The 15,372-nt window shown below is 37.4% G+C and overlaps 1 protein-coding gene across 1 annotated transcript in view; it reads left to right on the forward strand.

Annotated features, from left to right (window-relative positions):
• The window catches only part of KIF4A (kinesin family member 4A), a 118,484-nt gene that overhangs the window by 9,257 nt on the left and 93,855 nt on the right, over positions 1-15,372 (forward strand). The window contains exon 7 of the mRNA XM_080795062.1: positions 143-237. Coding sequence (XP_080651188.1) covers positions 143-237 — 95 coding nt within the window. The remainder of the gene's footprint in view (positions 1-142; positions 238-15,372) is intronic.

Here is a 15,372-nt window from a genome sequence, read left to right on the forward strand (position 1 = left end):
GTGCATTTGACGAATCATCAGACATCAGTACCCTGAGCACTGGTAACCAGTGGAGCCATTTTGACTGGTTTGAAAGAAAACCAGAGCCAGCAGGTCAGCTTTGACCCTAACCATTCTCATTGGTGTCTTCTTGTCATCACAGGAGTAGCAGCTTTCGCTCCAAGCTGCATCTCGTAGACCTTGCTGGATCAGAAAGACAGAAGAAAACCAAGGCTGAAGGGGACCGTCTGAAAGAGGGTGAGAAAAATTAAGGCCACAGTTGTAGATGAAAACTTCCAGTACTCTTACTGTGTTGTTGGTGTCTTGACTGAAATATTTCGGGTTATTTTCTAACAGTAGCTACAATTCAAGTTCAAGGCTAATATCAGAAATAGTGAAAACCTCTTTCTTTCCCTTGCGCTCATTTTCTAATTTAGGTCTGAGATTTGGATCTGGCCCTTGGTTTGATTTCATCTGGTCCAGGCAAGTTTTAGTTTTTGTTTGGTTTGGTTTGGTTTTATCCCCAACTACTTATGGTTAAAATTGGTCTCCTGATTCTGTCATCTCAAGTATTCACTGTCCTTTTCAGATATTGTCACTTACAAACTTCATCAGCATGGTCTCCATATCTTCATTTAAGCTATTGGATATACATGATGAAGCTCCTAAGGCTAGAAGAACCCCACGGTGTATGCTGTTAGAGAACTTAGTCTAGCATATTGGGGCCTGGTGATCTGCATGCTTTGGGAATGATCTTTCAAGTGATTATTAATCTATCTAACAAAAATTAACAACCAGCCCCTATTTCTCGATTTTTTAAGGATCTTGTCAGAGATTTTGCCAAATGCCTTGCTAAAGTTCAGATATACAAAGTCTGCCATATTTCTCTTAGCTACCAGTTTAGAGACATGACAAAAAAGAAATAAGGATTAGACTAAATTGACTTCTTCTTAGTGACTTCAAGCTGGCTTCTAGTGCTTATTCTTCCATTTCTAGGTTCTTGCAAGCCATCCCTGTAATCATCCATCCCCTAATAGTCTAGAAGACTTATAGCAAACTTACCAGTCTGTAATTTATAGAATTAACTTCTACTTCTTCTTTCTTTTTTTTTGAAAATTGAAATTATATCTGCCTAGTCTTCTGGAACATCTTTCTCTGTGATTCCTCAAAGATCATTGACATAGCTTCAGCATTCTCATTTGAAAGTACACTCCACTTCCTTGGCTATAATTTGTCTGCTCTAAGATATTTGAACTCCTGTTAAAGGAGTCAAGTTCTCAGTTACTACCTTTTTACTCATATTGGGCTGCAGTTCCCTCTGGGGAACTGAGAATGCAGGAGCAAAAATAGTAATTGAGGAATTTTACCTCTGTCACATATCATTATTATACTGTTGGCACAGGGCAGAGACCTATTTCTTGCTCATTCAGCTTTTTGTTCTGAATGTATTTGAAAGTGCCCTTTTTGTTCTATGTTTGCACTGTGAGATTTAGCTTTCTTAATACTATTTTTAAAGGTTCTTGTGCCTCTGTCTTTTTTTAGGTTTACAGTTCTGAGTTTTTTTTAACATCTTTACTGAGATATAATTCACATACCATAAAATTCACCCATTTAAACTGTACACTTCCATGGATATATTCAGAGTTGTGCAACTGGCACCACAACCTAACTTTTGAACATGTTTATCACCCTCAAAAAGAAACTCACCCTCCATGCCATTTAGCAATCACTCCACATTGCCAGCTCCTAGGCAACCGTGACCTGTATTTCATGTAAGTATGATCGTACAATATGCAGTCTTTTGTGACTGGTTTGTTTCACTTAGTGTAAGGTTTTCAGGGATCATCCATGTTGTAGTGTGTAGCAACACTTCATTCCCTTTGACTGCTGAATCATATTCCATTGTGTGGACATATGTTTTGTTTGTCCATTCATCAGTTGTATCCAATTTGGCTCTTTCAAATATTGCTCTGTGAGCATCTGTGTATAAGTTTTTGTGTAGACAAATGTTCTAATTTCCCTTTAGGTGTACAGCTAACTGTATAATCACTGGCTGGGTCATATGCTAACTTTTAAGTGCCTTTTTTTAAAAATTAAAATATAACTAATATACATAAAATTCACGCTTTTAAAAAAAACTGTGTAATTCGGTAATTTTTAGTATATCCACAAAGTTGTGTAACCATCACCATGGTAAATTTTAGAACATATTCGTCACCCAAAAAGAAAACCCACACGCATTAGCAGTCATTCCCTATTTTTGCCCAACCTCCTCTCTGCCGCACCCCCAGCCCCACCTATCTATGACTAATGCTCTTTCTGTCTCTACAGATTTGCCTGTTCTAGACACTTACAACACATCTAGTCACACAATATATGGTCTTTTGTGACTGGCTTCTTTCACTCTAACAGTGTTTTCAAGGCTCATCCATGTTGTATAGCATGTGTCAGCGTTCATGCCTTTTTATCGCCAAACAATATTCTACTACATGAAAATATTAATATATTATTATTACACATTCATCAATATTTATTAATGTATATTTATTTATCCACTGATGGACATTTGGGTTGTTTCCACTTTGGGTTATTAGGAATACTGCTGCCATGAGCATTGACATACAAGTTTTCTGGTAGATGTCAGTTTTCATTTCTCTCAGGTACATACCTAGGAGTGGAATTGCTGGATCATATGGTAACTCTGTGTTTAACTTTGTGAGGAACTACCAGATTGTTTTTCACAGCAACTGCACCACTTTAACATTCTCAGGATCGCTTTCTTAGAATTCTAATTCTAAAATTAGTTTTCTAATTTTTCCATATTCTTACTTTCATTATGTCTTTATTTGGAGCCATCCTAGTGGGTGTGGAGTGATACCTCATTGTGGTTTTGGTTTGCGTTTCCCCAGTGGCTAATGATGTTGAGCATTGTTTTATGTGCTTATCAGCAATTTGTATATCTTTTTAGAAAAATGGTCATTCAGATTCTTTGCCCATTTTTTAATTGAGTTATTTATCTTTTTATGGTTGAGTTATGTATGTTCTTCATACATACTGGATACTAACCCCTTATCAGGTATATGCTTTGCAAATGTTTTCTCCCATTGTTTGAGCTGTGTTTTCACTTAGCGATGGTATCCTTTGAAGCACCCAATTGAAAAAATTTGGATGAAGTCCATTCATCCATTTTTTTCTCTTGTTGCTTATGGGTTTGGTGTCATGTCTATGGAAAATGCCCAGTCCAAGGTCAGAAAGATTTATGCTTCTGTTTTCTTCTAAGAGCTTTATGGTTTTAGATGCTGTATTTAAGTCTTTGCTCCATTTTGAGTTAATTTTTGTATATGGTGTGAACCGGCAGTCCAAAGTTCAGTCTTTCACATGTAGATAATCAGTTATCCCCACATTATTTGTTGAAAAGACTATTTTCTCCCCTGCTGAATTGTCTTGGCATCTTTGTTAAGAAGTAGTTGAACTCTCAGTTCTATTCCATTGATCTGTATGTCTATCCTTACACCAGTACTACACTCTCTTGATTACTGTAGCTTTGTAGTAAGTTGTGAAATCAGATTGTGTGAGTGCTCTGACTTTGTTCTTTTTCAAGATTGTTTTGGCTATTCTGGGTCCCTTGCATTTCCATATGAATGTTAGGATCAGCTTGTCATTTTCTGCAAAGAAGCCAGCTGGGATTTTCACAGGGGTTGTGTTGAATCTATAGATTCATTTAGGAATATTGCCATCTTGATATTAAGTCTTTCAATTCACAAAAATCAAATGTCTTTCCATTTATTTAGATCCTCTTGAATGTATTTGAATAATTTTTTAAATTTTCAGTGTCTAAGTTTTACACTTCTTTTGTTAGATTTATTCCTAAATATTTTATTCTTCTCAATGCTATTGTAAAAGGAGTTGTTTTCTTAATTTCATTTTCAAATTGTTTATTGAGCTTTGTATAGTGATCTTGTGTCTGCAACCTTGCTGAACCTGTTTGTCAGTTCTAATAGGTTTTTTAATGGATGTCATCTGTAACAGAGAAATTTTTCCTTCTTCCTTGCTGGTCTGGATGCCTTTATTTCCTTTTCTTGCCAAATTGTCCTGGCTAGAACCTCCAGGACAATGTTGAATAGACATGGTGAGAATGGATATTGTTGTCTTATTCCTGAGTTTAGGGGAAAAGCATTCAGTCTTTTACCATTAAGTATGACATTAGCTGTGGAGTTTTCGTAGATGCCCCTACCAGGATGAGGAATTTCTGTCTATACCTAGTTTGTTGAGTGTGTTTATCATGAGTTTTTCAAATGATTTTTCACCATCTATTGACATGATCGCATTATTTTTGTTCATTTTTCTGTTGGTATGGTTTATTGCATTAATTGATTTTTAGATGTTAAACCAATCTCATATTCCTAGAATAAACCTAACTTGTTTTTGTATGCTTAGTGACTTTCTCAAACTAATTCTATAATTCCCTGTAGTGTGCAGTCTCAGAAGTGTATGCTTAGCTACTTTCGTGGTTAACTACTGATTTGTCTCAGACTTCTTTAAATGCCTTGAACTGTAACTCTTCTACATTTGCCTAGGGCTCTGTGTTATGTGTGGGGGCTTATCTCTAACACTCAGGCTCTCTACAACTCTATCCTAATCTTCACTTCTTGAACAGGGCCACAGTGTCAGCCAGGGGTGCAAGATAAGGGCTTTTTAGGTCTTTCTTGAGCATGCACATGGCTTTCTAGATCTCCAGGAATATATCAGAGCTTTTTAAAGCCTCCTGTGGACTCTTCATTCCCCACGTCTTCCTTTTAAGTTTCCAAGCAGGTTCTTGTTTAACTGTGGCTATTAAGTTTGGTGTGCATCATTACTAGATATTTTTCTATACATAAATGTGCGTGTACATGTAGTAATATATTTGTCATATGCCTTTAAAATTTGATATTGTTAAATTAATTTACTCCCTTTGAATGACACAAGTAATACATGAATAAATTGCTAATATAAAACACAAGCAATGCAGATGAAGATAAACCATGCCTCCCACCCCCACTCCCTACCCCCGCCTTGATTTCCCTCCTAATCCTAATCTAGGGGTAACCACTTTCACCTGCCTGGTTTTTTTTGACCTGGTGTTTCCCTATTGTTTTTAAAGACAAATGCCATCATCTGCATACTATTTTTTAAACTTCTTTTGTCTCTTAATAATGTATCTTTGAGGGGTACCTGGGTGGCTCAGTTGGTTAAAGCATCTGCCTTTGGCTCAGGTCATGATGCCAGGGTCCTGGGTTTGAGCCCCGCATCGGGCTCTCTGCTCAGCGGGGAGCCTGCTTCTCCCTCTGCCTGCAGCTCTGCCTACTTGTACTTTCTCTCTCTGTGTCAAATAAATAAAATCTTTAACAAAATGTTTAAAAATAATATCTTCAAAATTTTTGTACCTCTATATAAATCTGCATCATTTTTATGACTGCTATATAGGATTCCACAGTGTACAAGTCTACCTTGTTTGTTTATTCCTGTTTTGAAAGACATTTAGATTGTCCAGTTTCTACCTATTGCAAAATGATGCCTCTGTCAATAGCCTTGTATGTGATATATACTTGAAAGTATTCTCTAGATTATATACTGGGAAGAGGAATTGTTAGGGTGAAGGGCATACACATTTGAGATTTTAAATATTGCTAAATATTGTTCTCTAAAATGTCTGTCCCAGTATACATGCCACCTACACTATATGAGAATATTTTCGTGTACGGTTGATAATATTAGATAATATTAGATATTATTGACCTTTCTTATTTCTATCTTAAGCATTGCGTGTTATTTTTAAAAATTTGTATTTCCCCCAATTACTTGTGAAACTGAGCATTTTTTCGTGTTATTGGCCATTTCTTTTTCCGTTTCTATGATCTGTCTGTTCATACCCTTTGCTTATTTTTTTCTTTCAGGTAGTATTTTTGGTTGACTTTAGAGGTTGTCTATATATCTTAAATATTAATACCTTGTTATGTATGTTACATATATTTTTCTCAGTCCCATTTTTTAACTTTGTAATCTTTTCATTTATATTTATGGGTGTGTTTTCCTATTTTTTCCTTGAGGTAAATTATATATGCGATAAAACTCACATATTTTAAATGTTCAGTTTGTTGAGTTTTGATAGTTGTATATGTACTTATCATCCAGTTTGGGTGTAACTATCACCTAAAACATGATATGAAGGAAACATTTCCATCTACTCCACAAAGTTCCCTTGTACCCCTTTCCAATCAATCCACCCTACTCATATTCCACCTTAAGCAACCACTTTCTTTCTGACTTCTGTCACTATAGATTAATTTTGCATGTTCTTAGACTTCTATTAATGGAATCATATAATTTTTATGTTCCTAGCTTCTTTTGTTTAGCATAATGTAGTTAGGGTTTTTTTTTTTTAGATTTGTCCATGTTCTTGCTTTGATTAATAATGTGTTCTTCTGTGTTGCTGAGTAGTATTCCATTATATGATTATACCACTGCTTGTTTTTCCATTCTCCTGTAGGTGGAAGTTTGGGTTGTTTCCAGAGTTTTGGCTATTAGGAATAAGGCTGCCTTGAACATTCACATACAGATCTTTTTGTTAATATGTTTTCATTTCTCTTGGGTAAATACATCAGAGTGGAGGAGGTAGATACATATTTTTAACTTTTTAAGAAAGTGCCTAATAGTTCTCTAATGTAGTTTATACCATTTCATATCCTAGCAATGTATGGGAGTTCCAGTTTATCATATCTTCGAAGATGTTGTCGGGATACCTGGGTGGTTCAGTCGGTTAAGCATCTGCCTTCGGCTCAGGTCATGATTTCTGAGTCCCAGGATCGAGTCCCATGCTGGGCTTCCTGCTAAGGGGAGAGTCTGCTTCTCCCTCTCCTTCTACCCCTCCATTTATTCTCTCTCTCTCTCAAATGAATAAATAAAATCTTTAAAAAGAAAAGTTGTCTTATGGGGCGCCTGGATGGCTTAGTTGTTAAGCGCCTGCCTTTGTCTCAGGTCATGATCCCAGAGTCCTGGAATCGAGCCCCGCATTGGGCTCCCTGCTCAGCAGGAAGCCTTTTTCTCTCTCTCCCACTCCACCTGCTTGTGTTCCCTCTCTTGCTCTCTCTCTCTCTCTCCTTCTGTCAAATAAATAAATAAAATCTTTTTTAAAAATTTAGAAACATAAAAAAGGATGTCTTAGAAACACTAGAGTGGGTGTCAAATGGCATCTCATCATGGTTTTCATTTGTATTTCAAAGATGACACTGTTGAGCCTCTTTTCATGTACTTACTATCTATTCATGCATCTTTTTTTTAAGATTTTATTTATTTATTTATTTGTCAGAGAGAGAGAGAGAGAGCGCGCGCGCGCACACAAGCAGGCAGAGGGGGAGAGAGAAGCAGGCTCCCTGCCGAGCAAGGAGCCCAATGTGGGACTTCATCCCAGGACCTGGGATCGTGACCTGAGCCGAAGGCAGTAGCTTAACTGACTGAGCCACCCAGGCATCCCTATTCCTATATCTTCTTTTTTGAAGTGTCCATTCAAGTCTTTTGCCCATTTTAACAAATTGAAGTATTTGTCTTTTTATTGATGATTTGTGGGAATTCTTTATATATTCTGGATTCAAGTGTCAGAGAATGTATGTTATAAATTTTTTTTACAGCCTATGGCTTGTCTGTCTTTTTAATGACGTCTTTTGATGAGCAGAAATTTTAATTTTTATGAAATCCAGTTTACCATTTCTTTTCATTAACGCTTGGAGCGCTTGGAGTCTTGTCCATGAAATCTTTGCTTACCTAAAGTCATAAAGATAATCTCTTATAAGTTTTCTGCTTGAAGCTTTATACCTGTAGCTTTTACATAGTTCTGTAACCTATCTTGAATTAGTTTTTGGTTATAAAGTGAGATAGGGGTTAAAGATCATTTCCCCGACTTCACATGCATATGCAGTTGTTCTAGCAACATTTACTAAAAAGAAGTTCCTTTGCCACTGACTTGAATTAGTATTGTGGTGTTTTGAGTTGATGATATGTGTGGATCTATTTCTAGACTCTAGTCTGCCCTATTAGTGTATCTGTTTATTCTTAAACCCTTTAGTAGATGTAGTTTATCGTATATTTTCATCTCTGGAAGAACAAGTTTCTCCTCACTTTTGTTTTATTGGAACCGTTTAGATTATTTTGTCTTCCAGATAAGTTTTAGAATCAGGTTGTCCAGTTCTATGAAAAATTCACAAATTGCATAAGTTCTGAATTCAATGTATAGATTAACTAGAGAATTGTGCCTACCCATCCAGGAACATGATCTCTCCACATTTACTCAAGTCTTTTATGTCTTTCAGTAAGCTTTTGCAGGTTTCTTGGTATAATTCTTTTTTTTTTAAGATTTTATTTATTTATTTGACAGACAGAGATTACAAGTAGGCAGAGAAGCAGGCAGAGAGAGAGGAGGAAGCAGGCCCCCCGTTGAGCAGAGAGCCCGATACGGGGCTCGATCCCAGGACCCTGGGATCATGACCTGAGCCGAAGGCAGAGGCTTTAACCCACTGAGCCACCCAGGAGCCCCCTTGGTATAATTCTTATACCACTTGTCTTGGTAGGCATATTCTAGAATATTATAGTTGGTGTTGCTATTTTGAATATCTTTTTCTATTTTATTTTCTTTTTTAAAAAATTTATTTATTTTCTTTTTTTTAAGAGAGATTGAGCTTGAGTGTGAGTAAGGGTGAGAGGAGAAGAAGGAGAGGGAGAGAGAGAATCTCAGGCAAGGTCCATGCCCAGCACAGAGCCTGATGCAGGGCTCAATATCACGACCCTGAAATCATGACCTGAGCCGAAACCAAGAGTCAGACACTCAACAGACTGAGCCACCAGGCACTGTGCTTTCTTAGTTTCTCATCATTTCTCAGTTGTGTTTCTTAGATTTTCTAGGTGGATAATCATATTATTTTCAAGTAGACACTTTGGCCTCTTCTAAACATTTATTATACCTTATTTCTTTTTTCAGTACAAGATTGAATAGTACCAGTGAGAGTAGCCATTCTCACTTTTTTCTGTTTTCACTCTAGCCAGAATGTTGCTAGTGTTTCACCTTTAATTATCACTACAGTTCTGGCAGATATCTTTTATCAAGTTAGGGAAGTGACCTTTTATTCCTAGTTTGCTAAGAAGTACATATTTTTAGGTTTTTTTTATTTTTAAAAAGATTTTGAAGAGAGAGAGAGCACGCATGAACATGCTTGAGCACAAGCAGGGGCAGAGGCAGGGGGAGAGGCAGACTCTCCACTGAGCAGGGAGTCTGATGCAGGGCTCAATCCAAGGACCCTGGGATCATGACTTGAGCCGAAGGCAGACACTTAACCAACTGAGCCACCCAGGTGCCCCAGAAGTACATATTTTTAAAATAAGAAATGAGTGTTGAGTTTTATCATTGATTGGGAATTAATGATCATGTAGTTTTTCTTCGTTTAACCTATTGTTAAAGTGAATTATAAAAATAACTTTTCTATCACTGAATCATCCCCTGTTGACCATGATCAATTATTCTTTCTGTACATTGCTGAGTTTCATGTACTAGTTTTCAATTTAGGACATTTACGTATATGTTCCTATGAGAGAGTCGCCTATAACTTTTTTTCTGTGTGTGCTCCCCTTGTCCAGTTTTGGTTTGAAGTTTTTGCCAACCGTATAAAATGAGTTGGGAAGCTTTTGATTTTTTTTCTATGCCCTAATACAGTTTATATAACATGGGAATTATCTTTGAAGTTTTCTTGGATATTAGATTTTCTATATCTGGAAACAATTTTGATAATTTATGTTTTCTTAAAGAATTATTCACTTTGCCTGGATTGCCAAATTTATTGGCACAATTTTGCGTATAGATTTATACTATATCTTTAATCTCCATATCTGTAATTATGTCTCTACTTTTAGTTCATTGATTATTATATATCTGCTCTATTTTTTCTACCACATTTGACAGATTTATTGATTAACTCTCCTTTTTCTATATTTTTTTTACTCTCTATTAATGACTTCCTCCTAAGTTGTTTTGTTATATTCATTGTATTGCTTCCTGAGTTGATAGCTTAGTTCTTCTTTTTTTTTTAAGCTTTCAAGAAGTCAGGATGGTCTAATGAACCTCCCATATACCTGTCATATAGTTTCAACAATGACAAATTTATGAGCAGTCTTGTTTCATCTGTATGCTAACCACTTTCTCCCTCCGATATTATTTTGAAGCAAATCCCAGATATATTTTATATATTTCAGTTTGTATTTGAAAAAAGTAAGAACTCTTGGAAGAATATAATCACCTAAAATTATTAATAATTCCTTAGCATCATAAAATATCTAGTCACTGTTCACCTTTCCAATAGTCTCATTGATTTTACTTATTTGGATCAGGATGTAAACAAAGTCCACACATTGCTATTACTTGATAGGTTCTTTTAAGTCACTTTTAATCTGTAGATAACTCCTCCATCTCTCCTTACCCCTCAACTTTCTTAATTTATTTATTGAAAAAACTGGGTTGTCTTATGGAATTTCTCATAGTCTGAATTTTGCTAATTGCATATCCCCATGTATTTTTTTTTAAAGATTTTATTTATTTATTTGACAGAGAGAGAGAGATCATAAGTAAGCAGAGAGGCAGGCAGAGGGAGGGGGGAAAGCAGGCTCCCTGCTGAGCAGAGAGCCTGATGCGGGCCTCGATCCCAGGATGCTGGGATCGTGCTCCCTTCAGCAGCACATATACCAGGACCCTGGGATCATGACCTGAGCTGAAGGCAGAAGCTTAACCCACTGAACAACCCAGGCACCCATCCCCATGTAGTTTTAACATGTTTCTTGTTCCTCTGTATTTCCTACAAATTGCTAACTGGATCTAGAGGCTAGGTTACATTCAGGATTGATTTTTGCTTTTATTTGAGTATGCCATTTGATTATTTTTCTTTTGATAGCATAGCTCATTTGTTTTTAATTGTTCTTCTCTAAAAAGATGCATTTAAAACTATTCATTTTCCTCTAAGTACCACTGGATATAATCTTATAATTTTGAGAACTAGTCCTCTATTAATTTCTAAATTAGATAATTCCTTTTTCATTTTTCTTTAACCTGAGTTATATAGAAGGTGTTTTTATGTATCCCATTGTTGTTTATTTCTGATTTGTTGCTTTATGATCGATGAATGTGTGATTTCTTCTTTTTGAAATTTGTCCTGATTCTTGTTTGGTCTTTGTTAATATTCCATGTATATTTGAAAAAAGTGTATTTTCTGTTGGGTATGTAGTTCTATATCTGCCTATTAGATAAACTCTTTAATTATATTATTTGGCTCTTTCATGTTCTTTCTTGTTATTTACTTAGTATGTTATTTTGTGACAATATGACCAAGGATTTGTCAATTTCTCCTTATATTTCTTCATTTATGCATTATATATATATATGCATATTTATGCATTATACATACACACTTTTTTTGCAGCTATTGTGTTTTTATTATTGAAGTATAGTTGGCATACAATGTTAGGTTCAGGTGTACCACACAGTGATTCAGCACTCCTGCACATTCCTCAGTGCTCACCATGATGAGTTTAGTCACCATCTGTCACTATACGATGTCATTACAGTCATATGTCTTGAAGCTATGTTGCTAGCTGCATGAAGTATCATGGCATATATCTTCTCAGAGGATTATATCTATTTTATCTGATTAATATTTTTTTAAAGACTTTATTTATTTGACAGACAGATCACAAGTAGGCAGAGAGGCAGGCAGAGAGAGAAGGGAGGAAGCAGGCTCCCCGCTGAGCAGAGAGCCCGATGCGGGGCTCAATCCCAGGACGCCGGGATCATGACCTGAGCCGAAGGCAGTGGCTTTAACCCACTGAGCCACCCAGGCGCCCCTCTGATTAATATTTTTTTACTTACTTTCTCTTTGTTAGCCACTGCCTGGTATGTCTTTTTACATCCCTTATTGAAGTCATATAGCTTTATTTCATTCATTCATTCATTCATTCATACCTAATCTGAAGTTCTCTTTTAACAAAGGGTTTTCTTCTACATATTTTCATGTTTGTGTTTGGACTTATTCCTGCCATGTCATTGGCTACCAAGCCAGTGGCCCACTCCTATTGTGGTACCACAACCAATTACCATAGACTCCTATCCCAAGGCTCCCTCCTGTTTGCTGAATCTGAATTCACTACCTTTAAGTCTGCACTACCCCTAGGGTTGGTACCACCTTTCACAGAAGTTCTCTCCTGTATGTTTTTTCCTTCTGTCAGTCTTATACATCTGCTTTCAATGTCTCAAGAATTTTGCAGTTTCCAGTCCACCAGTGATGGATTCACAGGTGGTTGGTGGCTTGTCACTTGGCACCATCTTCAAAGACTTTCAGGGGCTCTCAAAGGATTTTTCACTCATTTGCATTAAGAGTTTTGCATCCACATTCTGAGTTGCCCACTTTAGCTTTAAAACTTCAATTTCTTCATTTGTAAAATAGGACTTGAATATATACCCCCACAGAAATGTGAGGATTAGGTGAACTCATATATGTAAAATAAGCATTGTAATTCCCGGTATATAGTAGCCTTTTAATAAGTATCGATTCCATCTTCTGTGTTTTACTTGCTCTAGATGGTATTTAATAAGGAGGATAGGGGCCCTACTGATATTTATAGACAAGCCCAACTGAACTAAGAACCCTGGGAGCTGGCCAGGGTGCTTGTCAACATTTGAGGTAGATTTTGAGGGTGAAAGGGACTTACGGGTATGACTTGTCCCAGCAGGATTAAGTTTTCTTTAGTCAACATAATACCATTCCCAAAGTCAAGCTCCCCACTGTTAGAGGGAATCATTTTCTAACTACCGAGGGCTGAGAAATTTGCTAGCCCCTTTTGGATATTTTCAGAGGACAGATATGGCCCATCAGAATTTTGTTGCTTGTTGCCTTATTGGGGGTGGAGGAAGGTGGTGTACTCAAGTAGATTTGATTTGTGAGGCAGAAAACTTTGTGACAAAATCTTGGCCTTCGATCAAGTGGGAGATGCCATTGGCTGAAGGAAATTAGCAAGAAAGCAAGGCATCGATATATAGGGTGCGGACTGTAGAAAGTAAGTTTGATTTTGGACATGTCAGATCTGAAATGCATATTGGAAAAGTCTGAGAGAAATTGGGAAATTCAAAACTAGAGCTTAGAAGCAACATCTGGGGGATGCCTGCTGGCTCAGTCAGAAGAACATCTGACTCTTGATCTTGATGTCATGAGTTTAAACCCCACATTGGGCAGAGATTACATGAAAAAATAAAACCTTTTTAAAAAAGATTTTAATATTTATTTAAGAGAGAGAGAAAGGGAGAGCACAGAGGGAGTGGGCGACGCAGACTCCCTGCTGAGCAGAGAGCCTGATGTGGGGCTCGGTCCCAGGACGCTGAGATTATAACCTGAGCTGAAGGCAGACGCTTAACCCACTGAGCCATCCAGGTGCCCCAATAAATAAACCTTTTTTTTTTTTTTTAAAGGAGCAGCATCTGGACTGGAGATAAATGTTTGGAATGTATGGGTGAAGTTGCCCAGGGAGAGTTGTGTAGAGAAAGACTAGATAAGAAGATAGCCAACGCTAAATATTAGTCAGGAGTAAATGAGCCAATTAAAGAGGTTGAAGAAGCACAGGAGAATAGTAGTAGTTTAAAAACCAAGGTAAGAGTTTCTAGAAAAGAGGGACTGTCACCTTTGTCAGATGCCTCAGAGTGGTTACATAATATGAGGACTAAGAAGAGACAGATGAATTTGGCCATTGGTGTTTTCGGTAATCTTTGCCAGAGCCATGTCAGTCAAGTGGTAAGGTTGCATCAGACAGGTGGGGGAGTGACATTAACTACCATTCTGAATGTGGTGTTTATCTTATCCATTCATTTCCTTATTCTTGTATCCCTTAGCAATATGCAGTGGCTTTTTACTTATTTCTAAACTTTTCATAAGTTGTTTCATAATGTATGTGTTCTTTTGTCACTGATGTTTTATTTGTTTTTCATTTGTGGGGTTCATTCATCTTGATACATATAGCTCTGTTCTAAGTTTTTTTTTTAACTAGAGTGCTGTGTTTTCTTAGTATAAAATCATACTAGTAAGAAGAAAATTACCTCTTTGCCAGTATTTCTTCCTGTTATTAATTATCTTAGTTTTTGTTCATTAGCAAGGAGAAGGATGTTGAAGGATATGCTCTGGGCTTGTAAAGTTGCTTTCTTTAGGAGGATCTAGTTTCAGATTTTCATTGGAATGGTTTTAGTGTTTTAATATTCAGAATGATAATTGCTACTGGTTTTGGTAAATAGTATTTCATTCTTTTAGTTCCAAAAAGTCTTTTTGATGCTCTCCTTTAATCTCTGAGGGAGATCTTTTTCTTTTTAAAGATTTTATTTATTTATTTGACAGAGAGGCCGGTGGGGGGGAGATCACAAGTAGTCAGAGAGGCAGGCAGAGAGAGAGAGGGAAGCAGGCTCCCGGCTGAGCAGAGAGCCCTATGCGGGTTTCAATCCAAGGACCCTGGGATCATGACCTGAGCCGAAGAGGAAGGCTTAACCCACTGAGCCACCCAGGCGCCCCAGGGGGAGATCTTTTTTAAACTTGAATTGTCTGTTTCTTTCGGCAACTCTGTTTCATTTAAGTCCTATTCTAAGTGTTCCACTTGGCTTCTCTTTGGCTTCAGGGTCCCCTTTTGTGGATTGTATTTTCCTTTGTGTGTTCATTGGGGCTCAGGTGCCTTAAGTCCTAGCAGCTGTGTGAGTGGAAAAGGCCCAGTGGTTTCTGCCCATGAGCCAGCACTGCCACCGCAATCGTGTTGTCAGCAAGCTGTTCACACCCTTGGGAGGTGTCAAGAGAAAGCCTCTCTGTATCTTGTTCCTTGGTGCTGTCCTCATCTCAAGATGAAGAGGACCCAACCCAACTCTTCAGTCTCTTCTCAGCATTTTCAGATCCAGAGAAACCTGGCATACTCACACAGACTATATCAACTGTCCCCTAGGAATGCATAGAGTTCTGCAGGCCAAGCCTTCACCAGAAGGCTGTTCCCATCTTTGTACCTTGGCTCTAGTACTTCAGACCCAACGCCCTTGGCTCAGAGTTCTGGTTTCTTCCAGAGGTGAAAAACTCTGCATCACCCCTTACTATCCGGTCCCAGATCCATCCTGTGACTTCATTCTCTTGGCTGATTACAGCACACCTGCTTGGCTCAAGAACAGAGTGGACGGCTCAGATTTGGGACTAGAAGGGATTCTGGGATATCTTTAACCTACCATCTTTCCAAACTCCTTCTGAATTTTTAAAATATACTACCAAATTCCCATGAAGCCATGAGATTATTCATTTTTCTCAAGTTTTCTAACTT

This window comes from Martes martes (assembly GCF_963455335.1).
Source record: "Martes martes genome assembly, chromosome: X".
NCBI classification, from domain to species: domain Eukaryota; kingdom Metazoa; phylum Chordata; class Mammalia; order Carnivora; family Mustelidae; genus Martes; species Martes martes.